General features: G+C 41.2%; 1 protein-coding gene and 2 pseudogenes across 1 annotated transcript; 1 reads left to right on the top strand and 2 right to left on the bottom strand.

Moving 5' to 3' along the window:
* Positions 1-1,277: 1,277 nt before the first annotated feature.
* On the bottom strand, positions 1,278-11,698 carry LOC138030587 (uncharacterized). Its single transcript, XM_068878481.1, has 6 exons — positions 11,599-11,698; positions 7,271-9,648; positions 6,450-6,495; positions 5,917-6,162; positions 5,510-5,587; positions 1,278-1,539 (listed from the first exon to the last, which is right to left on the bottom strand). Exons 1-6 carry the CDS (start codon positions 11,696-11,698, stop codon positions 1,346-1,348), a joined length of 3,042 nt encoding a protein of 1,013 aa, XP_068734582.1. The 3' UTR covers positions 1,278-1,345.
* Positions 11,699-16,797: 5,099 nt separating this feature from the next.
* LOC138030586 (E3 ubiquitin-protein ligase DZIP3-like) lies at positions 16,798-21,351 on the bottom strand (annotated as a pseudogene).
* Positions 21,352-22,865: 1,514 nt separating this feature from the next.
* LOC138030584 (uncharacterized) lies at positions 22,866-24,104 on the top strand (annotated as a pseudogene).
* The last annotated feature ends 3,463 nt before the right edge of the window (positions 24,105-27,567 follow it).

The raw sequence follows: 27,567 nt of genomic DNA, 5'->3' as shown, positions 1-27,567 counted from the left end.
TACAAATTTTAGCTTTAAGTTTAGGAAGAAAAATATTAAACAATAATTTTATTCGGTTTTCTAAGGATATCGTCATTTATTGTATACTCAAAAAGAATAAGGCGTTTCTGATTGGTCAATGGAAACAGCGTTGGAGTAATTTTGTTTAGTATATGATAAATAATATGTACTTATAGACTAAGTGGGAGACGCTGTGACCGACGGCCAAATATTTCTTGTCCGGCTCGGCCTAAATTCAGTCAATAAGCATTTTATCATAAGGGCAATACGCTAGTCATGAGCACTCAGAGGATGAAATTTGTACAAAAATAATTATAACTTCGCACAGAAATTTATTAAATATTTTTGTATTTGCTTTTCTAGCTGTAAATAACTTGGAAGTTTAGAAGCGTCGAAATCCCCTTAAAATCGCTCCGCACAGAGCAGTACGTGTTCCTGACAGAGCCATACGGCTTTTTTCGGCCCTCTTTGTCGTAATGCGTACGGCCCTCATACGGGGATTTTCTCAGCAGTTTTACAATAAAAGCGCGCGCGGGGCCACACGGGACATGATCATAAAAAAATCGTATGAACTTTCTCGTGCATTTTGTGGTTTATGGCCACTCGTGATGTTTTGAAGTTCTCCCCCCTCCTCAAAAACCAACATTTGATTTGATTTGCGTTAATTTGTTAATATCAGTTTAGAGTATCCCCAATTAGTGCTCCAGAGCTGGAAGACTAGACACTTAAATAAAGTTCATTTCCTCAAATTGAACTTGCCTGCGGCTTGTGAAATTTTGAGAACTTTTAAAATACCACTCCTTCCATAAATCACAAAATGCGCTTGAATTCATACGATTTCCTAATACTTATAAAGTGCAGGAAACTGTTATTACCCTGCTAGCGGACGTTCTCGTCTTTACCACTGCCACTTTCTTCCCCCGAAAGAAAGAAAAACCCCTTACACAGAACAATACTCTTCCTTGTTATGCATACGTCATCGTTTGTATAGCTACAAAGTAACTCAAAAAAGGATCACTTTTAACTGATTGGCTAAATAATAACAAGCCTGTCAGTGACACTATGCATCCCGTACGCTCAAAAACTCAATAAAAATTTTCCACAGGGAAGTAAATAGCAGTGGTAAAGCCACTCGTAAAACGACAATAAAAAAACGAAAGTGGCGAGAAATCCTGCTGGCAGAGTAGTTGTCGTCCGCCTAAGACTGCTGTCTTTATAAGTTAAATCCTGCTCAACCATATCTGTGCTAATTATTTATCTATTTCTTTCTTTCTTTCTTTGTTTAGGGTTTGATTAATAGACAAGTCACGTTAAGACCTAGGATTAAATTGTAAGGGCGATTTTTTCAAAGAATGTCGGCCAGCACGGGGTACCCACATTTGGTTAGCAAATCGTACAGATCGTCCACAGTAATATGACACCGCTGACTTATACAAGCCAGGGCAGCCTCACAGGGATTCGGAATTCGTTTGTCAAGATAACGGATTTCTGTTGGGCTGAACCCTAGTTTCGCAGCAACATCTTTCCACTCCTCTCCACCTGCAACAGAAACGGACATTTTTTACTGTCCCAAGAACTTCTTCAACGCATGGGATCAGTCATTTTAGAATTCACTCAATTTTTGCCTAACATACAGGCTCGTTAAACAATAGATTAGCTGAAATTTGGGAAGAGAATAAAGGTAGCAAGGGAATCACGGGCCTTGTGGCTGCCAATGATATGATTCAGATAAATCCCTTGTGTCTTTCAGATGGTCAACAGACCAGAATGAACAGACCAGAATGAACACCCACTGAAGGGAACGAACATTCTTCACATGCAAATGACCCCTGTGAATGTAGAAGTGCCTAAAATACAAGTACTGGAACAATGCTGAAGCGATTTTTCAGATGGCTTTCTGGGATCTTCAGATATAAAATAAACAAAAACAGAAAAGTGGCAGATAATGGCTTTTGAGCGTCCTTCCTCCGGTATGATCAGATCAGCTCAGCTACGTGGCTTCCATATGCTCAGATTTGGACTGGTCTGCGCATATCCTGTGTTGAGGTAGTTAAAGGGGCTAGATCACGCAATTTTAGGCAATTTCAGCACTGATCGAACGGTCACAGAATTAAACTAAAATATCAAAATAACTGTTCAAAACTATAGAAGAAATCTAACAAAACACAGGGAAGTCAAGAAGAGACATAGATGGACAAAACTGAAGAAGATTCAAATGGATTGAATTTGGGTAAATTTGAATTACGTCGGCCCACCTTTTTTCAAATTTATATCAGTCTATATCAAAATGTCATTTACACAGCTGGAAAATCATTTTCAGTGGTTATGTGGCCGTGATTTTGCAAATGAAAGACTCTTGCTCTGCCAATTTGACGTTTAGAGCTCACAATTAACAAAATTAAACAAAATTACCTAAAATAGCATGACCTAACCCCTTTAATCTGTCCTGGGTTAGGCGAATACATTCTGTCAGTTGTCTGTCAGTCCAGGCCTTCACATCATCTGTCCATTCACGACCCTTGGATTGTCCTCTACTCTCTTCCTTTCTACTCTTCCCGTAAGATGTGTTTTGGGTGGACAGTCATGTCTCATTATAAGACCAAAGCAGGATGGTTTGAAACTTTTAGCAGTAGCCAGAAGTTCTTTTTGGGCAACTAATGAGCTGCGGCATCCTCATTTTAATCTTGTCTTTTCAAATGATTTTTATTTTGCCATGAAATGAACGTGCCGTGTACATCCAAGATAAAACAAATATTTTTTTTCTAAGTCTTCGTGTGAAACTACTCGAATGCAGGGACTTCATGCTAGTGAAGTCACCATCTTTAATCTTTAACCTTTAATCATTATTTATACACGGTAAAAATTCATCAGGTACAATAAATTCCAATAAAATGTCTAACATCCTAAACCTAAAATTCTAATCCTGATATTATATTAAGTGACAACCATATTCCACTTATAAACCTGATTTCCATGAATGCAGGCGTTTAAATTGATTTAATGAACCAGACTCTCTAATGTTACGTAGCCTGCGAGCAAGCTCTCTTTCGGGGTGGGTGGGCGGGCGAGGAGAGAGAGAGTGCTTGCGATCATGTCTCGTAAATTTTGAATTCCGCCCCCAGTACCCCCCGCATTATCTAAGCGTTTGAGCTGTCAAAATCTTACCGGAAATATGAACCCAATGTAAATAAACATTGCAAGGATTTCCCCGGGAACCGCATGGCCAACAACACTCCGAAGAAGCTTTGTTTAGGAAGGAAACCAAATGCTGAAAGTCCTAATGATTATTGTAGATGTTAAAAAGGGTTGACAGGCCTACACGACTCCCTTGTACGTGGTCTGGTTTCTGTTGACTTTGTCATAATTACATATTTAAATGGATGCCTCTTTTAGGCGGCTCCTGTAGTATTCATTTAGCAATGGTTTTTGCCCTTTACATTTGAATCTCTCTACTGCTGTGTGATACGTTTTCTTCCAAGAAAAAAGTTGGTCTCGAAAGTAATGTTTTTAGTGTCTTGGTGTTGATATTCTCAGAAGTAATGTGAATGTGACGTTATGGCGTCTCGCTTTTGGGACAATTTAATTCTAGGCTGGACCGATATCTTCATCGGCGGTGGAAGCGAGTGATCTTCTGTTCTTAAATGTTTGACCCGGGCCCGGGTTCATTTTGTTTTTTTTAATTCTTTCACTCGTTCTTCTGACTTCTTCAGCGTGTTTTGGTTTGTGGCCATGGTCAATAGCTGTCCTCCATGAACCTCTGGAGTTAATTCGTTCTCGTCGATGGTCTTTTGATATTTGATGCCGAGGTCTTTAGGTCGCTTTTTTGTAGAGGCATTAAGATATAGTACGTCATCACCTGATCAAATTGGCCAATCAGCATTTCGCGTCCACTTTTTGGACGCAGATATTCAAATTTACGAGACATGATCGCAAGCTCTCTCTCTCTCCTTGCCCGCCCACCCACCCCGAAAGAGAGCTTGCTTGCAGGCTAATGTTACGGGGTAAGCTGTTCCAAAGAGTTGTGCCACTGTAACTAAAACTATTTTTCATGTACCGGTTGTTAGTTCTCGGAAAGGGAACAACAACTTTTTAACCGAGTCCCTCAGAGCATAATTTGATTCAGTTCGTGTTACAAATTTAGAAGTGAGATATTCGAGAACCAGACCGTTTAAAGACTTGAAAACCATTAGGGCTTTCTGAATTTGACGTTGAGATTGCAAGTCTTTCCAACTGAGTTTGTGAAAAAAGGAATCGACTTCAGCGTCAAAGCCCGATGAAGTTATTACTCGTGCAGCACGGTTTTGTAGTTGTTGCAGCTTGTTAGACAATGTTCTGCCACAATTACCCCAGACTAGGTTGCAGTAATCAAAGTGAGGTTGACCAAGGAAGTTGTACGTGCAGAGTAGGGTAGTTTGAGGCACAAATGGCTTAACTCGCTTTATGGCTCCAATTGCAGAAGCGATCTTTTTACGCAGTTTATCAATGTGGGAATGGCACGTTAGATTTTCATCGATATAAACTCCAAAAGATTTCACTGAGGAAACGTGTTCCACCGGAACGTTATCAATGGAGAGTTTGAGTGCACCAGATAATTTAACCTTTGCCTGGAGCCGATCAACATATATTCGGTTTTCGTAGCGTTCAAGGTAAATCTGTTAGGCACAAGCCATTTGCTTATCTTTTCCAGGTCTTGAGATAGACTAGACGGAATCAGATGCAAATCAGAACCAGCGTAGTTAATGTGGGTGTCATCAGCATACATTCTAGGTACGCTAAACGACATACAGTTAGGGAGATCGTTAATATAGATTAGAAATAAAAATGGGCCAAGGATCGTTCCCTGTGGCACACCACATTTAGCTACATTTAAGAGTGGAGAAGTCAGACAGACAACCATTAACGAGGCACCATTGAGTGCGACTCGTCAAATACGATTTAAACCAATCAAGAGTTTTCCCTTGAATTCCGCACTGATTCATTCTCTTTAGTAGTATCTCATGATTAACATTGTCGAATGCCTTTTACTACAGCCCTTACGTAGCCGCAATCGATACTAAGCGCCTAACTGTCAGTTGCTTATAGAAGAGCAATAACAGTTGAGTGTAAAAACCGGAAACCAGATTGTTGTTTAGAGATAATTTCTTCGCTGTTTAAGAAGTTGTATACTTTGGCTGGTCGTGCACAATCCTCTTGAACACTTTGGCGACTAAGGAAATGACTGAGATAGGTCTGTAGTTGTTTAAATCAGATGACTCGCCCTGTTTAAACAACGGAGTCACTCTAGCACATTTCCAGTCGTCAGGAAATATGCCAGACATCAAGGATTTATTAAACAGATCGCATAAAGGGCCTGAAATAATACCAGCACACTCACGAATCATGAATTCCCACGATACCTGTCTTCAAATTAGAACGGCAAAAAGCAACTAGGAAAGGGGGCAATCAAATTCGTTTGGGAATAAGAACAGCAATGTGCTAGCTCATTTTCATTACGTTAGGTTCAACTTACTGCTTAAGTAAATTGTAAGCTCTCTCATCTGACAAACTGGGATACTGCGAATATCAAGGTTCCCTGGTAGCAAGGGACCTGCAACAAAATGAAACAAGCACAAAAGAGATTAATGAAAAAAACGAATGCGCAGGCTACAATTCTACATTGAAAAAAAGAACCATGTCGTAATCGGTGAGACGGTCGGTTAGGTAAATTCAAACAGAATAGAATTTTCCTTTCAGAATGTAATTTTTTGCATCTGTAGTTACCTTTCATTGACAGCATGAACCTTCACGAGGTATCTAGAACTTACGTGGTTCTGTTTACTGAGATACGGAAGATCTTATGTATTGCTTCTGTCTGGCTCAACTCACTGAAGAGTCTCCTTTTGTACCCGAACTAACACTGCATGTTGACAGACTCACCAGTTGTCCCTGCAGGTGTAATTTCTCTCAGGTGCTTGACAACCCCAATCCTGTTTGAATCCTTTGCTCTTTTTGCCAGGCAACGAATCATTCTCTTTGTTTCCGGGTTTGGGTGCTGCAGACACATTTGATCCAAATGTAGACTTTCTTTCATCTGTAGTACAATTTCTTTTGGATGGCATGAATCCGACATAAGTGATTCAATAACATTGCCAGGAAGCTGGGCGTGAGACACCTCTTCACTCCCTGAAGCAAAACAAGGACTATTATTGTTTGAATGAAATCGGCACTTACTAATCTCCAACTTAGGCTGATTCAACAAAGAAAATAGCGAACAACCTTGAAGGCGCCGATATGAGCAGCCAGGTAGCAAGTTATTTTCCAACAGAAGCAGTTGAATTCTAACGTTGCGAACACGACTTGGTGGCTAACAAGGAAATGTGTGTGATTTTACCTATAACTGATATCACTAAAAGAATTCCTCGAATTATATGATCCAAAATACCGAGCTGGTAAATCAGGCACGAACTTACTTTCACCAGACAGAAACTGTCTTCCATTCATCTCATCTGTTGCTGTCTACAATTAAAACCAAAAAATTAACTATTTACGGAAGTGGAGATACCCACCTCTGGCCATTAAGGCGAATAGATGTTTTAGTATATAATAAAACAATGAGACAATATAGCACAAAAAGATGATTTTAACTCATTTGTTCCTGCAACGATTACAATATTTTTGGACGAAAATCCTGCGCGAGTTCCTAGGAGGTGAATGGCAGAGAGCTATTCGGAGTTTAGAGTATAGCTAGCCAATCAGAGCGCACCTTCAACGCTATACACTGTTTTAGTATATACTAAGAATAGTTACCAAAGCTCTTGACTAAATCATACATCTACTCGTGGTTTCTTTTTGCACCAGTGGTTTAGTTAGTTGAGCAATGGAGTACTGTGCAAGAGGACGCGAGTTCGAACACCGGCCCATAGATTCAATCCTTCTAAATAGTACAACTTGGTGAAAAAAGGAACTTTAGTTAAGTGTATGGTCTTCTACCGTTGGAGCACTATTCGGGGACACTGTAATCTGGAATAAACAAATTAACGCAGATCAAGACATATGTTGGCTTTTGAGGAGAGAAAAACCGGAGTACCCGGAGAAAACCTTTCGGAGTAGAGTAGAGAACCAACCAATTAAATCCACCTATGACGCCGAGGCTGAAAATCGAACCCGGGCCACATTGATGGAAGACAAGTGCTCTCGCCATTACGCCAGCCCTGCACCCTGAAAGAATTGAAAGCGGTTTGAGCCTCCTTAAGGCGATCGACTTAAAAGTTTGTATTGCAATCCTTATTACCTGTTTACTTGGACTTGTGAACCAAGCTGAAAAATTCTTCACGTGAACTTTATTATCCAATGCAGCAGCTGCTCTGGTGCATCTAATAAACTGATTGGTACTGCGTATCTCAGATTCAGATAAGAAGTGAAGACAATCTTCTTGCTCACAATATTGCTTGCCATGAGTGCGGCAGAACTTGACTAGCTTTCCGTGGCAACATACCGGGCAAATAAACCCTGCTTCATATATCATGTTCTTCAACCAACAGAACTCCTTACGCATACATTCAAGCATCAAAGACAATTGTTTGTAAACAGCACAGGCACAGGACACTTCAAATGGATCATGGTGGAGGCCAGAAGAAATAGTCAACTTTGACTGAATCCCTTCCACTAATGTTGGATTGGCATTTCCTCTGTGAACAACTATTTCGATGAACGAGGAATGACACAAAAGGACAACGGAGCAGTCTTCGTCTCCAATGGTGTAAAACCTGGCGAAATTCTTGTACAATTCGGGGTCCAGTGAACTCCAAAATTCCTTTTGCCCCCACTGAAAAAATTGCAACACTAGCCGCGGAAACAAGCTCGAAGGAACTTGTCCAGGCTCAAATCTCAGGAAAAGAGAAGGGAGTTTTGCAGAGGCAATCAACTCGGTGATGTTCTGTGGTGGGAGCAACATTAACATGGATGGTACCAAGTACTGTTTATTACATGAAGTATCTAAAGAAGGCCAAGAGCACAGCAAACTAAACTTCTCCATGACAGCAATAAAGCTTTCATAGGTTTCATGCCGTTCTATTAATGGGTCCCACACATGCTTCAAGAGCTTTTGTTCAAGGATGCCTTTTGTTTCGAGTTTGTGCCACAATTGTGTTATTTCAGCTTTTCCATGACCGTCAGAAATCTGAACAGTTATAACTTTCTTGAACACATCAATCAACCACTGAGGATCCAAGACAACCAATTTGTTTAATTCTGGAGTGTCATCAAAATGTATTAAAATTCTCTGATCATGTAAAAAGTTAAGCAATGTTACGAATTCTTGATTGTCGTGAATTTGGCAAACTTCAGCTGCGATCCGTTTTGCGTGCTCCAAATAAATCCATGTATGTCCTTCACCCAGAGTGACTTGGAGCATTTTCTCAAACTTTAACCATTTGATTGGAATGTCCTCCTTCATCGATGGTAGCTCATTTGCAACAGCTAGAATGCTACGTCGAAGGCGCGCCACTTCTGAACACTCTGATTCCCCACCTGACTTAGTATTATCGACTACAAAGAAACCATCACACAGGTGGTTCCTGTACGATTTCCCCTGCAAAGAACCATACACTTCACGGGCGAGCGCCAAACAGTCAGCCCCACCATAAGGTCGATCGGCATTGGTACAAACTAGGAAAACAGGGGGAAGTTTCTCAGGCAACAAATCTGATTCTTTCGTATGAACGCTATCTCGACTGGCGAGTGAGGCAACAGAAGTCATCCAGAAATCAAGATAGTCCAAATTAGTTTTAGTTTCAAAACTGTCTTGAATGGTCTTGTACATGCCCTGCTTTGTTACAGGCGGGGCCGTTTTATGAAGGCCTCGGCTGAGGTCATACACCATAAGGTACAAAGCTCTTGATGTAAGAAAGAGTGGGTGAGTTGTATAATAAACCGACTGTCCACCAAAATCCCACAAAACCGAGTAAATGTCTTCTTCATCTCTAACCTTGTCGACTTCCTGTAACAATTTCTTCATCAAAGTCTCTATCTCATCTGGTATTTTGGATGCGGTGAGATGATTATTTCCTCTGTTTGTAGGATCAGTTCTTTGACTTGTTGTCAGGGTGTTATAAACATCACTGCCATCATCAAAATCTGAAACTCTTGAAGCTCTAGGAGATGCTGAAACATCCATCTGTTTATCTCGGGGGAATTCATTGTGACCGATCTTGATAAACTCCAGGGAAGATACCGTGCTATTCTCACCCCTTGTATTTGCACTTGGTGTCACCATGTCTGCAAGGGAGGAATCTACAGACTGGAAAGACTCAACAGAACGTTCATTTGTACAAAAATTTTCTTCCTTTAAAATCTTTACAACCAAGCGAGCTGCATGTTGCTCATAGGAAATTGCATCTTTAGTGTTTGCATCTTGATCCTTCTCCCCAGTCTTCCAAATCTCAGTGGTGACTTTAAAGTAGGATGGATCAACGTCGATCCCAACAGTGCTGCTCTCATCCGGATTGAACCGTATTCCCCTAAGAGACTTCTTAAGGCTGGTCTTTCCAGAGCGGTCTTGGCCAATCAACATAACTGGTATTCTTCTAACTCTTGTCTTTCCTTTACTCAGAGCCTTGTTGTAAGCTTCCAAAGCCAGTGGGCCACGCAAATAGATCTCTTCAGGGGGCACTAAACGAAATGATTCAAAGTTAGGACAGCATAGAAAGCACTTGACTGCATGCAAAGCTAGGTTTTTACTCTACCGGTTTAAGGAGAGAGGCATAACTTGGATATTACTGGAATGAAACATTGGCGAAAAAAGGTACATTCTAACTTGTAGCAAGTTTTAGGTATAAATGGTTCAAAACTTGCGCTGGCTACACAAATCAATTCAGCTTAGGCATTATGGAAATTCTTAGAAATAACTGGAAATGGTGTATCAATAACATGCATAAAAGCCTCCAAATAATTGATTTTCTGCAACGTGTTTTTCTTTGCTGTCTAATAATTCTGAAACCGTCAAATCTTCGTCAGGAATAGGTGGCTTTCGGGTGCACAGCAACTGGACATCGAACTACTGAATCTAACACTGCCTTTGGGTCATTAAGCCATGCTCGTGTGCTGGAATTGTTACTTGAGAAGCACTAGCGAATTAAGTTTGTTTGTACAAATCAAATTTTGTTTCTCTCATCTTTTAAACTGTATTTTTGAAAGGAAGATACGAGGTAAAAATCATAAGTCTATCTTGCTTGGTAGTTAGTAGGTTGACTGCTAATGACTGTTGAGCAATTTCATTCTGCTAGAACCATATGACATTGAAGCTTGTAACTTACAACTCTTTTCCTTGGAACAAAGCTGGGGATTTTAGGACACCAATTCTGTGCTCAAACATGGACAAAAATGAGATCGAAGCTGCAGGTGCAGGAATATGCACGAGCTACGTTACATTCAAATAAGGAAATTTTTAAAGCAAAAAAAAACCTCAGCTCTGAACCAAAGTTAAACGTCTCAAGGTTATGAGCTTCTGATTCTAAGCAATAACAAATGCACAAGCAGTCTTGCAAAAAAAGAGCAAGAAGTGTCAAAAACACCCAGTTGATTGTGCATCCGACTTCCACACAGAAGGTTGTGTGGTTAACTCTGGCTGGACCAACACTCAGGGTCGTTAAACAACTAAGGGGGAATTTCTACCTAAGCAATTGGATAGAAAATATTGACGCATTGTCACTTGCCACCCAACGATACTGTTGTCCTTTTGTTTCTATTCAGGAAGCCAATCCGGTGGCATTAGTTTCTGATTGTCGTACAGAATGCACGCTTGGGTATGAAGCACATGGAAAAACTGTTCATGTTCATTTCGTTTAGAGAATCAGGGAGCATCTGATGAGTTGGGTCCTTAAATTAGGTTCGATTTTTCAGTTAATTTGCCAATCTCGTACCCAGAGTCCTCGGGGCTTCTTGGTCCGCGGGTGAGAGCCTGGAAAGACTCCGGGATAATGAGGTCCATTTTCCCAGAAAACGTGGCTTCCGGTTTTATTGCGCATGCTTGAGTTTAAACGGAAACAGAAAAGAGAAAACAGTAAACTGTAGAAATGGTGGGTTCAAAGTGTTCGTGACACAAAAATTGTAGCCATACAAATGATAAAAGAAACTGGGGAAATGACTCCATTGGCTTGCTGTAAGAGCGAGTGAAGGTAAAACGTCTGACGCTTTCGGTAAGTGTATTTTTAGTGTTTCAGCATGCATTCCATCGTGCAAGCAACACGATCGACAAAGTTTGTGGAAAGCACACCAATGTCCTATTCCACTACAATTTTGTTTCCGTAATTCTGAATGGCTTCGACAAGACCTTCTTCCATGGAACTTTCGCAACAGTAATCAGTCTTTAGCAGCGTGGGAAAATTCCTGTGCGGTATTAGATATAATTCAAACCCCGTCGTTTGATTACTTTTGTGATTTATATATTTCCGAAGTAGAAAAAACAAACAGCACTGAAACTAGTTTTAGATTTTGAATCTCCCTCCGAATTCTGGGGTTTCCAAATTAGTCATCGACTTCCTGTCAGACTGCCATTGTTATGCAAGTGACCAATCAAAAAAACAGTTCAAGTCTATTATTCCAGAGTCTTTCCGGGCTGACCAAAAAGCCCGAGGACTCTGGGTACGAGATTGTTAATTTGCCAATCATCATCATCATCATCATCATCATCAAGCGGCCCTTGGGGTCGGAGCACACTCATTTACTCTCTGCCACACCATGTGAGTGGTTGAGTGAGCATTAATATCTGCAAATGGTCAAACTTTGCTCCAACCACATATCACGGTCACTCTCCAATAAAAACACTCACATTATCTCACAAAAGATAAGAGCCATTTACATATGAACCTATCTCCCATCTTACAGAGCTTGTCCATTATAGTTTTTGACATTTCTTTGAGAGTAAAAGAAACGCTCAATTAAGTGACCCTTGAAAAACATTTGCCGAAGAAAATGGTTCTCCCTCGATTACTTCAGTTAAGCTCAGTTAACTCAATAAGCCAATAAAGTGCATGAACTCACCATGTGTTTGTCTTAATGCGTCTTTGCTGCTGCCTTCATATGTTTCAAGCCTCTTCAGGATGTCTTAATAAAGTCGAATCAACCAATTGATTATAAACCAATCAATAAATAAAAATTAATGCTAACAAAGAGGACACTAATACATACAAAGAGGGGTGAAAGGTAAAGGACATTATCTCTACTTACTTACCAAGAACAAAAAGCAAACAAAGATGAATGGAGAGAACTTGACATGAAATATGTTCATAAAAGCTGATATAGAGACCGCTTCGTCACTGACATGTCTACACTGAAGCATTTAGCAAGATTTCTGCACAGGCCTCTACTTCAATATACTTTACATTTACCAAGAAATCAACTCTCTCTATAAACAAAGATGAATGAACTTGAATGGACTGGAGATACGTGGAAGTTCATAGAAAAAGAGTTGACATTGCTTTGTCATCAAATCAAGAATTAGCACACGACGTTTGGCAGGATACAGGACACTCCTGTGTTTTAAGATAACGATAGCAGTGACAATAGGCCGTCATAAAACTTGTGCACATTTTTCTTTGAAATTTCATGTTCTTTTTGTGTCAATGGACATAAACAAAATGGACAACTACACTGTACGGAGGAATATACATGTACATCCTGAGAGCCAACTAGGCGCAAGGGGTGTTGTGAGTTAATATTATTGTCGTCATATGCATTAACACCTTAAAATATTATTATAATAATAATAATAATTACCTATCATATTAAGGGCAACTCAGTCTGCCGGTTGGCAAGGCAAATCACAATCATAGAGGACATTTTATGACAATTAATTAGTGCGCTCGACTACGGATCGAGTGGTCTGAGTTCGGGTCTTGGCCGTGGACATTGTGTTGTGTTCTTGTGCAAGTTAATTTATTTTCTCTCCACCCAGGTGTATAAATAGGGACCGGTGAATTTAATGCTGGGGGTAACCCTCCAATGGACTGACATCCCATCCAGGGGGAAGTAGAAATACTCCCAGTCGCTTCATGCTACAGTAACCGGAGATAAGTGCCGGCCTAAAGGGCCTTCTAGTCTCGTAGCCAGTGTTCGACACGAACGCTTGCTCAAGGAATGTTTGTTTCTAAATTACAATCGAACCCAGTTTTTCATGGCCAAATACGCTCCTATTATCGAACAAGCACACAAGAAAATTTTACCTTTTGTCTCGCAATTTCAACCAGCTTTGAAAAGCTTAAAGAACATACTATTCTGTACAAATGGCATTCAATTCAAAATCATCCTAATCTTAGAGAGATATTTAAAGGGGCTATGTCATGCAAAATTATGTAATTTCATGATATCCAAAATGCCTGAAAAATAGAACGAAACATTACAATAACAACTTAAATCTGTTTAACAACATAAAAGAAATACAGCAAAAGGAAAGAGAACCATGGATGGACACAAATGGACAAGATTGAAACGGATTCTATTTGGGTAATCTTGAAAAATGTTGGCGCGTTGTTCTTCAAGTTTATAGAAAATCGCCTGGATTAAGGTCGTTTTCCCTCAGAATCATCTTGTTTGTGGAGTTTAATGATAATTTTATCATTAAAGGAATTCCACATTACCATTTCCTAATTTTAAACTCATGATCAACTAAAGATTTTCCTTAAATAATGTGACATAGCCCCTTTGAGCAATGAGGAATTTCCCTTAATCTCAAATAGAAAAGGAAAGTCGCTTAAAGATATACACCTTACTCCAAAATGGCCGCCATTTTAGTATTCTTTTGTTTCCATTCAAATTGACCCTTATGGCCACGTTCGAGGTTAAAATAATAGCGGAGCTCCGCACATGCCAAAGGCACGCGTTCGTGGAGCACCATAATTAAGAAAATATGGTAACCTGTAGATGCGAGAAATTTTGGTTTTATAGCCATGACGTCATCGATTGTCCGTACGTACGCCTTGCATACGGAACCCGCGCCCGCAGTGCGCGCGGCAGTAAAAACCGTGCTATTTCACCGGAAACAGTGCATTTCGGTTGTGCGTAAATGACATTGTTGTCGATCTACCCCGTCGAGAGGACGCGAAAAAAGTCTTTATTCGCGAAGTTAACACAACTAAATACATTATCAATACGGTTTTGCCGTCTTCTTCCACTTCATTCGAAAATACCAGACTGAATTCGTCTTAGAATAGTTAGAAAAAGCACCAATAACAGCCAAAGGACAACAGCTTACGTTCGAATTCTGTTCGCCGACAACCCAAGTTTGTTGACAAAAAAATTGCCACAAAATGTGTTAAATGGTTTTCTGGCCCTTTATTAATAGCGCTCATGTGCATTTTAAATGGCGTATCAGGAAAGAAAAATTGTCAAGCTGATATTTGTTTCGTGTAAACATACATTTTCAAGTAGCGAAAAGTTGTATAAGCACTACAAAACTTTTACTAACCATTGCCCGAAGGAACACTTTTTAGAAGCGGCAAGGCAGCCGCTGACGAATTTTGCACAAAAACCTCGGCCCCTAACACCGGAAAGCCAGAGTTGGAAAGTTTTTCAGGGAAACGCTCACGAAGAGTTTCTAGAGCTTGCCCTCCCGCAGGTCGCCAGAAAGGTGCAAACAAGCTCATTCATGTCCGAAAAGAGCAAGATCTAGAAGGGGCAGTCAAAATTGTGTTTCTTGTATTGAAGAACTTGCTGTGTCTTGCAATTCTACAGTGAATTACTATTAGGCCAATAAGAGTATCAACATCAAAGAGGCACTCCTAAGGGTTTGCGGAAGAAGAGAACATGGCTAATTTGAACTGGGAAAAGAGTAACAATATCAAAATATTTTAGGGAACAAGGGAAGAAAACCAATTTGAATTTTAGGGATCAAAAAGCTGGGAACAAGTTTGAAAGTAATTAGGGGAACAAGGAAACACGAGCAAATATTTAAAGGGAACAAGGACTCCTCTCCCCAGGAGGGCCTCATCAAATGTTCTGACTCTATCCAACAGCTCAAACAGGCTATTCCAACAATTTTTGAATGACCAACAGGAAAAGAAGACTCTCATAGAGAAACAAATTATTTATAATAACACTTAAGCATGCGAAACAATGCTAAGATGCTTACGAGCACCCTCATGCCCATGTTTGTAAAAAAGCACCATGAAGTATTCCTTGCGGCTGGTTTAGGCATTGTTTCATCTTTCAACATTGGGCAAAACCAAATAAACTCCATTCTCAGAGGGCACTGGGGAAAGAAGCTAGAAGAAAACACTGGCCTTAATTCAATTCTCCCAAGGTAATCTTTAGAGAATAAGATTATTGAAGGAACACTTGAGTGCCAACCTTAAGCCTTTTAAAACAAGCAGAAACAATGTTAACAGTCTTTAAATTCACAAAATGTCAAACAGCATATTTTAGTCTCATATTCAATTAGATTTGGCCACAATATTCCTTAAAACTATGCAGAACTATTTACCATAAAATGTGGAACATTTCCTGCCTATCTAAATATGCCGCAAAAGAGCTCCAAAAAGCAACCAGTTAAGTTTTTAGATAAAGATACACAATACCTAAAAAATAAATTATTTGATGTGATCAAGACATTGAATGACCAAGCAATAAACAAATAGCAGCAATGTATGTTAGGTTCACAAAGTAGGAAAAAATATTCCTCAACTGATGTTTCAATATGCATTTAAATTAATTTTCTATCAACAATTCAAGGGACTGACTTTTCAGTGGTATTGATTTACATTTCCATGATAAGTTTGAAAGTGAATATGGCAACCACAGTGCCCTATGACTGAATGGGAAATAACCTAAACAAACTCTTTAAACTAACATTTTACAAGGGCCACCATTGTTGATGCCCTGCGAAGAACAAAGATTAAATTGAAAGAAGAGTTGGTCTGGAGTTTATCCACAATGGACAGTTAGTGGCTGCATTCACCAATGTAGAGAACAAACACATCAAGTTTCTTCTCAAGTAACCACGTGACCAAGGAGCTATTCAATTTCCAAAGAACTATGGTAGTGTACAACAGTACCTGGGTGAATTCGGGTACCTGGCCTGAAACTGAAACTTGTGGAGCCAAACAACTTGTTGAGCTTAGTACTTAAACTGGGTAGATAATTATGTCTACAAATATTGTCTATTCAACCAACATTTTCTCCTAATTTTGTGTACCATTCACTTGTTGGTTCCTTAATAAAAAAAATCGCTAATTCAATTAAGGATTCAAGTCCTTTCAAGTCATCAAAGTTACTTTGCGCCCCAGGAACAAACGATAAAATATAAGCACTGAAGACAAACTGCTCAAAAATTCACGACTCCCTTTGAAACAGCCAAACGGGCCGGGGATCCTCGAGTCACTAAAAAGTGCTGCATGCTACGAGGATGTTCGCAGAACGATCGCAAGTTGTAATCACTGAAAGAAAACTCCACTCCAGATCTGATCGACGATGGTCGTGCAAGACTCGCCAAGCACGTGGAACACCCAACAGGATTGTTTGTTGTTTGGCACAGCAGATGAACGAAAAATTGTTCCCTTCACTATTAAGTTCCAACCCGATAAGACCAATCTTGCCCAAATACAACAACAATTTGGGCAGCAGGCAAGCTCATCACAAGCCATCGAAGTTGGCATAAAGCAGCATAGCGCTTCACCTGAAGTTCGATCATGATGGACACAAACAAGAGCTGAAAAAACTTCATATGGTCAGACGACCAAATGTAATTGACCCAACACTCATTAGAGCGGCTCACTTATCGGTCATCAAAGTGCTGAACAAACCAAGGGATTTTCGTCGTAAAAATGTTCATTCAGCAACGTCTTCTTCTCCTACAGAATAAAGTTTAAAAGCGATCCTTGTCGTTAATCACATGCTAGACCAATCCATAAGCTGGATAAAGTGGATTGGCAAATTGATTGCCAGAACAATGCGACATGTTCAAAGAAGCGACGGTCAACAGAATCACAAGAGAAGGCTGAGTGAATGTCCACCGATCTAACCAATCAGAATGTAAACAATTGGCGTGACGTCGATAGCACAGTTTTTCCCGCTCGCTGAATTCTGATTGGTCAGTTTAAATTTCAGTAGCTCTCGCCATATGCAAGGCGCACGTCCACAGGTCCATGTATGCCAATGCGACCAGTATCATAATAGTTTACAGCATACATTTGATATTGGACAACAAGGTTTTATCAATTGACACCTGTCAAAACAAGGTATCCGCTGACCAGTATAAAGTGACCATATCGCGGGCTCAAGCTTAGAGCTCAACTGTTTTTTGGAAGCTGATCACTGACCAAGTACTGTTTTTCAATTGGATTGCAGGCTCAACTCAGGTTAACTCACTTAAACATAAACGAGGCTTCATTTTTGGAGCGCTTTCCGTGGCTCTACGCGGATACATCAACTATAGTTCTTACACAGTCAACGCTATTCGTGTTCAGATAGAAAATGGTTTGGAAAATGTTTTCTTTCTGCATTTTTCACTGGTTTCAACACAGTTTGACATATCATGATAGCTGGGGTTCACACTGGCGGCTACGCAGTTATCCAATTCAAGCATCCGAGGGATATAAACTTAAAGCCGAGTGTTTATTTTTAATTTGGTTAGAGCTGCTGTATTGCATTTTTTGGCATATCTTTAGAAGCTCTGATAAGGTTACATGATGCCTGGAGGACCTACATGTATGAGTACAACAGAAACGAAAGGAGACCGAAAGAAAACGGCAACGACAAAACAGAATATCAGTAATAGCTCATATTCTGCGCAAAGTTTACTGTGCAAGAAGTTACTCCACAATTTTTTTCCTTGGGCACTAAACAGTTTGCTATTTTCAAAAAGTGGTTTAATCGGTTTTTCCTTTGTTCAGGAATGAAAATCGATTTTTTATTGTCAACTGGAAGTAAATAACAATCATCTGCACTCTTTTGGACATAAAGGAAAAGTTGATTTGTCTGTTTGTTTCCTTCTAAAATGCAATCGAACAACTTGAGTGCTTTTTAATCTGGTTTTCGATGTGCCTCGACAGTGACAAGAAAATTATGCCCTCATGTTATAAACACGTAATTGCAATGAGTTCTCGTAATTTTAGGGCCGGGAAATTTCACCAGCTTGTGTTTCCAGAAGTTTGTTTAAAAGCACCTAAACGTTATTTAAGTGTTGGAGCGGATCTTGTTTGAAGTTTGTCCTTTCTTAGTTGCATTGCTGTGTTTTGCCGATTCTTGTTCCAAGCCAATCTGGCGTGTTTTAATGAAATACATCAAAATGTGAATGATCTCGTTTTCACAGGTAAAGTGGAATATTAAGAACATCAGTAAAACTCTTCTTTTGTCCTTGAACTGACAATGTTTTTTTATGGCTTCTGATTCTAGCGTGATTCCTATTCGCTGGCTATTGACAGTTGACTCTGAAATGGCTTTTTTTCCTTTTTCATTCGCTCGCTGAGGGTGCTTGTCCTTGTTTTCTTTTAAAACTCATGCGGTGCAAGAAAAATTCATTGCCAAACTGATGAATTCCAAAGTAAATTTCACTCAAAAACCCAATACCGTACTCATCGCTTCGTGATTCATGCGATATCGGTTTTCAGCGTAAAATTTACCGAGCAATTCACTCATTGGGAGGCGCGGTGGCCTGATGGTTAGTGCGCTCGACTCCGGATAGAGTGGTCCGGGTCCGGGGCCTGGCCGAGGACATTGCGTTGTGTTCTTGGGCAAGACACTTTACTCTCACGGTGCCTCTCTCCACCCAGGTGTATAAATTGGTTTCGGCGTAATGCTGGGGGTAACCCTGCGATGGACTAGCATCCCATCCAGGGGGGAGTATAAATACCCCTAGTCGCTTAATGCTACTGAAACCGGAGATAAACGCCGGCCTGATGGGCCTTCTGGCTCGTAAGCAGTGACTATTTAATTCACTCATTAGGCAATAATTTTTCTATAGAAGAAAGCAAAGAAAATGATTTAAAGCAGCAACCGGAAACAACGGACAATTCGAAACCTTTTATTTTCACTAACCCTACAGGCAGTAAGAATAAATAACCAGGGATCTCCGCTTTTTGGCTTGGCTTGGCTAAATCTTTATATTATTCTTTTGAGTTTCATGTTTGAAAGCGTGGCCATAAGGGCCAATTTGCATGGAAAAAAAGAATACTAAAATGGTGGCTATTTTGGAATATGGTGTATGCTTGTCAAAGTAAAACTGTGAAGGCTACTGGAACACCATGGACACACAGAGGGAGTCGCGTTGGTCTGTCAAACCCATTTACACGCATTTTCTATAAAATTGACATTTGTACAAGCCTCCTTTGAGTTTTAATGGGCAACAGGTCTTTAGAAGGTGGGCAAATTAGTAAGAAAGTAAGTGTCGAACACTGGTAGCAGACTAATTTTAATTTAGTCGCCCCAAAATGCAAAGAAATAACAACAGCAAAATACATCACTGGCATACTTTGAAAAAAATTGCCAAAAATTATTAGGCAGCATTTCCATTTGAGTTAAATATTTGCAAGCCTACCATCCATCTCTCCCAGTTGGTCTTTTTTGTCTCCCTTTTCCCTCTTCCATGTGGCAAGCATTTCTTTAAAAAAAGGAGAAAAGATACAATTAAAAGGCTCAAACCAGTTTCAATACTTTCAAGAAACTGCACCATTTTAAGGGTAGCCTCTAGGAAACTATACACAACACCATTCGGCTATGTTATGGTACCATGTAAAACAACATTTGTCCTCCAAAAAAATGTTATATATTGTGATGAAATAGGTTACCATAGCAACAAGAGATTCATCTAATATTTTGTCATTAAAGTTCCAATCTCCTCAACACACTTCTCCACTATATTTATTCTCCGAAATCATCCCAAATACATCCAGCTGTTGTTTTTAAAGTGTGTTGAGATGATAGGCACTTTTAATGCGCCTACCTTACCACTAGGGCAGAGGGACTTAGTCCACATTGTACGTCACATAAATCATGTCTCTCCCAACCTTTTCTGAATAAAATGTAACATTGACTAGAAGAGAAGGATTTGCAACACCATGCATCTTATTGTCATTCAATCCATGTCTGTTTAGTTATGAAGACACGTTTTATGAATAGATTCCCTTGCTTTAGCAAATCTTGGCAGAAGGGAGACCAGGTTTTAAGGAAGGACGAGATTTAAAAAAAACCGCTATTATCTTTTTACACCTTTTAGCAGGAAACAGTTTTGGCAAGTGGACTCGAGCCTGTAAGCCGCGCTTAACCCCTTTCACTGAGATTGTAAGTGCAATGGATTGTTCACTCTTTCAAGAAATGCATTCCCACATAAACAACGAAACAAGCCAAATTTCCGAATAGGCAACGAAACAAACCAAATGAAAATTTTATCTGCATGCTCATCAGCTAGTCAGTCTTCCTTCAAAATTCATAATACATTCAGTGCAAGGTCCACTCAGCTGGGACTCGAAAAAGAAGACTATTGTACTCTGAATACATGCACATGTAGTTTTGGTTTTCACAAAGTTATTATTGTAGCAATTATCTTCCACAGGTTTGAGCCCCTTATCATCTTTTGGCAGGCAAAAGCTAAGAAATGAACGTTCTTTAAGGAAAGAGATGATATTTATAGGCATACCTTTCAGCTCTTTAAGTGTCCTCTTGGTGTTAGCATCATCCTTTTCCCACTGTTTTAGTAATTCTCGATAGTGCTCCTCAACATCAGGATCCATGCACTCAGTCTTCAGTCGGCTGATTGCACTGGCATAAGTTGTTCCAGATCCAAGGGCTAGAAGCACATTACTTATATCCTGCCATAACACATTAAATGTTGCATCATCAACAGAAGCTTGGCTTGCATGAGCATAAACGTGGTTTCTGTAATAATTGATCCTTGCTATGTTTGCCTCAGGACTGTTATCACCAGGGAGAGGAAGCTTGTCCCAGCTTCCAGTACTGGCAGGAGGAGTGAGACGGCATATATTTTTCAGCAGTACCATGAGAAGTGTAATGTCAAAGCTGGCTGATGACACAGATGAAGGATGAGTTGGGTAAAGCTTTCCCCACTGTGAGGGATTCAAAACTCGTCTCTTTCTTAGAGACTGGAATGCAGGGTGAGCTGACAAATCTGGTGAAGAGTAGCTGGAGGATGTATTGCATCAAAGGTGTCTCTCAGGGCCTGGGTTCCCACATCCACTAAAAGCCGGCACAGACGGGCATAGTTGGTTGTCTCCTTTGATGAAGTAAATGGAGCTGTACAAGATACAAATATAAAGGAAATGGCTCTCAATACATCCCCTAATATTCAACCAATTCATTAAAGTGTAGGAACTAACCATGCGTCTCTTTTAGTGTGTCTTTGCTGCTGCCTTCATCTGTTTCAAGCATCTTCAGGGTTGCTTAATTAAATCAAATCAACCACTTGATTAATAAATACATTTTAAAATGATAACTTATAAAAAGAAAGTTACATGTACCAATGAAAGCATACAATGTGCATGAATACATGTACGTATGAAGAAGGGCGGCAAGAAAAGTATATGTGATCTCTTACCAAGAACCCAACTGTCTCCATAAACAAATAATAATAATAATAATAATAATAATAATAATAAATAATAATAATTACCATGGCTAATCGCCATCGCAAGTACAGCAACGACGCAGTACAACAAGGTCAAACCAGAAGCATACAATGGCGCCTCTGGCAGCCACTTTACGGTCATGTGTGACCTTGGAGCACAGCTTACAGCCAGCTGGAATCAGGTGTGTGTTGGGTTTTGCTGATTGGGAAAACCGGAGAACCCGGAGAAAATCCCTCTAAGCAGAGAAGAGAACCAACACAAACTCAACCCACTTATGGCGTTGGGTGGCGAGTGCTCTTACCACGGCATTATTCCTGCTCCTGCACAAAGGTGAATGAACTTCACTGGACAGATACATGTAAGTTCATAGAAAAAGAGTTGACGTTGCTTTGTCATGGAATCGAGAATTGGCACAGGACAACGTTTGGCAGGATTTCCACGTAAGGCCTCTATTTCATTATTTATACACTCCTTTGTTTTAAGTGTGGTTTTCCGCTGACTGAGGAACGAAAGAAGCGGAAAACGTTTTTCTCACACATGGCTGGGTGTCTGGGTACAGGTCTGCGGGGGGTTTTAGGTTATGTGGCTGGAGTAAAGTTTCAGTTTTTGTTTTGCCATCCGCCATTGCCTGACATGTGTGTTTAGTGCTTTCAAATTTCAATCTGTTCATATCGCTTGTTTGCTATGTTCTCATTTTCTTCCGTTTCTGATGGCAACGGATAATTCTCCCGCGAAATCTAGAATTGCTAAACTGCTTTCAAGCAACAAGAGCCCAGCGACTCTAAATCTCAGGGCGCTCAGAAACCCCGTGCAGCAGATCCAGAGTTTCGCTTCACTGGTAACAAGAAGCAATACCAACTAAACAAGGAAGTGTTGGAGAAAAATGACGAGGCGCTGGTTACGGGTGACGGCGAGGACGGCACTAAAAAGCTCCCCGAAGATAAGGATTTGCTAGTGGAGAGGAACAAGTACATCTTACTTGCCGAAAAGTAAGCCTGGGATACGGTCGCTCGCTACACCGCCGATCCGCTTGCTAGCGACGCGGATGACGAAAAGAAGATACAGGAAGGCCGTTGAGGAAAGCAAAAAGTTGAGGGGGGAAAAGAAAATAGTGGCTTCCTCCAAGGTTCCAAAGACTAAAGGAGTTTTTCCACGTGCTTCGGAAAGGAGGGTTATCCTCGAGGCGCAGTAATACGAGTTACACGACGCCATTAGTGGCGGGCAAACAGAGTCAGCCGCGTGACGGGCAGTCTGTCTGTTTTCGTTGCTTCAACCCAGGTCACTTTGCCACGGAATGCCGCTCTGCCATTGTCCAGAATGGAGCAGGAGCTTTTGGACAGTCCACAGGAAACTATCAACAAAAACGCCAGTGAGTTCCTGATGTCCGGAACGGCCAACAATCTCTTCTGTGATGGTTATGTGAGTGACTCTTTTATGATATAATTGGAGAGGATTTATTTGTTGACGTTAATCATAGCTGTGTTGTTGTCAAAGGTCAATTGCGAGAGAACATTGCTTTCTGGCAGAATATCGGTGCAAGTAATTGGTTGCTGAGAGTTATTCGTGAGGTTTATTGTTTGCTGTTTGTTGAATTACCTCAGGTGAAGTTTTTACAGAATCACAATAGCGTGTTATGCAATGCTGAGTTTGTGCCTGCCGAGATTTCTAAATTGCTGAAGTTGAGTGCTACAGACCTTCTTGTATGCAGTCCATTGGGCGTAGCCATTAACAGTTCAAGGAAATCTAGGCTTATTGTGGATGTTACGTTATGTCAATCAACATCTCCGTTCATGTAAATTCAAGTATGAAGACATACATACAGCGGCTGATTTGTTCGAACAGGTGGCTCTTCAAATTTGACTATACTAGGGATATCACCATTTGGAAATTTTTCCAAAGCATACAAAGTTCCTTGACTGCTCTTGGATGGTTAATGGTTCCTGTAAGTTTTTCAAGTTTACCGTTTTGCCTTTCGGCCTGTCAGTTGGTCCTTTTATCTTTACAAAGATCCGAAAAGCCCTTATGAAGCACTGGAGAAGGCAGGGATTTCGTTTTATTTACTTACCTAGATGATGGTGCAGGGGCAGATTCTGATTTCTCTGAAGTGCAGCAGGTTTTGGACATCGTGCGAGCGGATGTTCGGCGTGGTGGTTTTGTGGCCAATGATGTGAGGAGCCAATGGGTGCCAGTCCAATACGGGGAGCTGTTGGGTTATGTCCTGAACTTACATGCTGGAACTTTTCAAGTCCCCCAAAGAAGGGTAGATGCTTTTCACCATGTGCTAAGGATGTTATAGCTCACACGTTTGTAGTATCTGCATGCACGGCGGCCTGGTTTACAGGACTCCTGGCTTCCATGAGCTTGGCGCTGGGTCCAGTGGTATGCCTTTGGACTAGAAGCGTATACCGGGACATCTTACAAGCTGCTTCTTGGCACAGCCCTTTCCAGTTATCTGCAAATGCCCAAGGTGAGGTTTTGTTCTTGTGTTTCGTAATGCAGGCTATCCGATTTGGTCTCCTAGTCCGAAGCCTGAAGTTTTGGCTTACTCAGATGTAGTGATTCTGGTTGGGGTGGATTCGCTGCTCAGGTTGGGGGACAAGTGGCAGCAGGAAGTTGGTCAGTCGATGACAGTAACAAGAGCTCCACTTTCCGAGAACTGTGGGCAACTGGCCTAGTTCTGAAGTCTTTTGCTCCCTTACTAAAAGGCAAGGAGGCTCCACACAGAACTGACAACAAGAACACTGAGGTCATTCTGTCATAGGCAGTTTTTCATCTAGCCGTGGAATGGATCAGCAGGGAGTTGAATGGGGTTGCTGACGAGCTGTCACGGATGGAAGATTCCAATGACTATAAGCTCGATCCTTCGTGTTTTGCTTACTTGGACAAGACTAGTGTTGGGTCCTCACACAGTCGACCGGTTTGCGAGTGTGAAGACTAAGCAGTTTCGGAAAGGTTTTGTAGCAGATTCCTTCAACCCTGGTTGTGAGGCTGTTGATGCCCTCACTGTTATCATGGGCAGGAGGAGTGCAATTGGCTGTTTCCTAAACCATACCTGGTACCTCATGTTTTGCGCCACATGTCAGATGGAGGAGAGGCTGGAACCCTCTTAGTCCCAGAATGGCACTCTGCCACCATGGTGGCCCCTGCTTAGTACCAAGCAATATGGTACCTGGAAGGGGTTTTGTAACAAATTCCCTCAGGATCCAACCTTATGAGGGCATCTTTATTCCAGGAGCAGCTGCCAGCTGTGTCTTTGCAACTAGTGTGCACCTTTTGGTCCACAGGCACTTCAGCTTTGCTTCTGTGGCTTTCATGTTGGGACTTAGAGGCTTAACCTGCTGCCTTATGTTACACTTTATTCTAGCTTACAATGACACATCTTCTGGTGATACCTCGGCAATCCATTTATGCCCTTGGGGGGACTGGTGATCATGCTCGTCATACATCTCTGATATTGTTTTGAGTTACTAGCTCCTGTTATGGGCACCTGTTTTGTTTTTACCCAGCTTGTTTATGGGCTATCAGCTGTTTTGGCTCCTAAGGCCTGTTATGGGGGGCCTCCAAGCTGTTATGGCCTTCCTTAATCCTTCTGTTATGGACAGACAGCAGTGTTTAGTGTGTGTACATGCATGTGGATCTACTCCGTCTTTGATGGTTTGTTTGTGCTTACACTGGATTTGTCTCCACTCTTATGGCATTTTTTCATTGTGTTGCAGGCTGTAACAACCTTATGGTGGAGAAAGGTCATCTTCCCAGCTGAATTTCAGGCAGATCGTTTTGACTATCCGGAAATTGCGGACAGCTATCAAAGGTGCTACCCGGCTGTATTGGTTCGTTGATCGCCCTGCTACAACCAGTTGCGACGTTTATCTCTGCACGCTTATAAATCCTGGAGGAAGTCACTGGGCCAGTCTGTATACGATGCTGCTTTTGTGTTTTGCCGAGCAGACTGTGTGGTCTTGCACGCTGTATGTGTTATTCTCTCATTCAGCAGGCCAGGTCAAGTGTCTTTGGTGAATTCCTGCAGTGTATGGTGTGAGTTGGGTTCATAAGGAAGAGTGGCCTACTCGGGAAGCCGACGTGCAGCATCCGATAGTGAAGCAAGTGGTTGAAGCCGCCAGGAGAAATCTTGCCATTCCAGCTGGACGTAAAAAAAGAGGCCCATTGTCCCACAATTCTGTTCTGGTGCGGAAAGTGATCAGTCGCCTTGAGAAGGGTAAAACCTTGGTGACCTCCAGCTGGCAGCCTTGTTTTCCTTGGGTTTCTTTGGTCTTCCTCGATGGGATGGACATGCACCATTTGTCAGTAGAACAGTTTTATTTTGCTGATTCCCATTGTGGCTATTTTTCTGGAAAAAACGAAAGGGAATGAAATCAGTTCCATTGAGGGGTCATGGGTTTTTTTGTAGCCCGTTGCAATACGGACCCCCCTGCCCAGTAAAAATCATTGAGAAATTCCTGAGAATGCAAACACTCCAGTCCAAAGGCTCTCCTTATATATTTCGGACGTGTGTTGGGCATACCCAAGCAAGGAGTTCATCTGTGGAGAGAGGGCTGTCTCTACAGTCGGGCAAAGGAGCTGATCAAGAAGAAGCTTGGGCAAGGAAGTGTCTGGACCCCACTAGGTGTGGAATCCATAGCCTGCGTTCAGGAGGAGCTTCTGCAGCAGCAGCTCTGGGGTTTGTGCCAGACAGACTCTTCCAGGAGGCCATGGAGGTTGGAGGAGTGAGAAGGCTTGGAACAATTACATAAAGGAGTCTTTAGACTCGCTTCTACGTGTTTACAAAGTCAATTTATGGATGGACTTTTGGCATTGTTTCTTTCATTCCATGTTTTTATGGCAACAGCTCGGCGAATGTGAGAAGGCTTTGGAACAATTTACATAAATATTAGTCCTAGATACGCTTCTAGACGTGTTCATTTAAGTTAATTTTAAGGATTGGACATTGTCATAGATGGCACGTGAACACGTGACGATGGGCGGTCACGTTCTTTTATTGCTCTCCAAGATATCCCGTTGGCGTTAAAACCTTCCATTGGGTGCCTGTTCTTCTAGACTCTGTGGCATTGTCACTTAATTTGGTGATTTGGAATCCATCCAACTCAATATGCCTTAAGGAAATTCGTTGTCTGTGACACGTCACTTTTAAGATAACAATGCAAGTTTGTCTGATGTCAACGTCTCGAGCCAAAAAACGTTACCTGAGTTCCTCGTGTTCTTTATAACATCCAAAGGCACAAGTTTGTTAATTTCCAAAGTAAAGCTTGATTATCTGCGGGCGATGTAGCTGAAAATCCTGGCCCACGGAGAAGGTCTTGTCTACGAGGGTTTTGCTTTGCTCTGAATGCAAGCCAGAAATGATCCGCAACAACCGAGACGCTCCTCTTGCTGTGCTTCGTTGGTAACACTTGGAGTCATCTCTAAATGCGCCGGTATGTCCAAGAGCTATCTTCAATTACTATTTTAAAGAATCCTGAAATCCGACTGGTCCTGCTCTTCCTGCGCTCTGCCACAATTTTAGCGATTCCCTTCTTTTCCGATTCTATACAAGACTCAAGCTATTGAATTTGCATACCGGACCACCTTGATGTCAACTGCTTTGCCTGTTGCCTCAGTCATCTTCTCCAATCGAATGGTACAGCGAAAACATCCGTCAATAGTACAAAGAAACAACCTATCTATCGGTCATCTCATAATACACAGCATTACTTAGGCAAAATAGGCGAAATATTGGAACTTCTGCACGAATTCCCGCTTTGACATTTCTCGTCATCTCAGAAACGAAAAATTGACAAATTGTCCTCAACATTCTTTGCTCTCAACCCACCACTATCGCAAAATAAGAAATGACCAAAGAAAGGCTGCTGGCGTTTTATTGGTTTACAGCCATAACTCTAATCAAAGCTAGAAGACAACCGAAACTTGAACCTTCTGGAGTTGAAAATCTGTTACGAGTTCGAATGTTTTGAGGAAAGGTAGCTTGCAAAACTAAACTGAACGCAGGGTTTGTCGGAACAAC

This window comes from Montipora capricornis, chromosome 13, assembly GCF_036669925.1.
Source record: "Montipora capricornis isolate CH-2021 chromosome 13, ASM3666992v2, whole genome shotgun sequence".
Classification (NCBI taxonomy): Eukaryota; Metazoa; Cnidaria; class Anthozoa; order Scleractinia; family Acroporidae; genus Montipora; species Montipora capricornis.
This window is presented reverse-complemented; position numbering and strand designations above follow the sequence as displayed.

Excerpts from the sequence above, each read along its gene's own strand:
- LOC138030587 (XM_068878481.1), bottom strand. The coding sequence starts at position 11,698 with ATGAGTGTGCTCCGACCCCAAGGGCCGCTTGATGATGATGATGATGAT. Across the intron at positions 6,163-6,449 it reads ACAGTTTCTGTCTGGTGAAA|GGAGTGAAGAGGTGTCTCAC; the intron begins GTAAGTTCGTGC and ends GTTTTGCTTCAG. Across the intron at positions 1,540-5,509 it reads GCTTACAATTTACTTAAGCA|GTGGAGAGGAGTGGAAAGAT; the intron begins GTAAGTTGAACC and ends TTTCTGTTGCAG.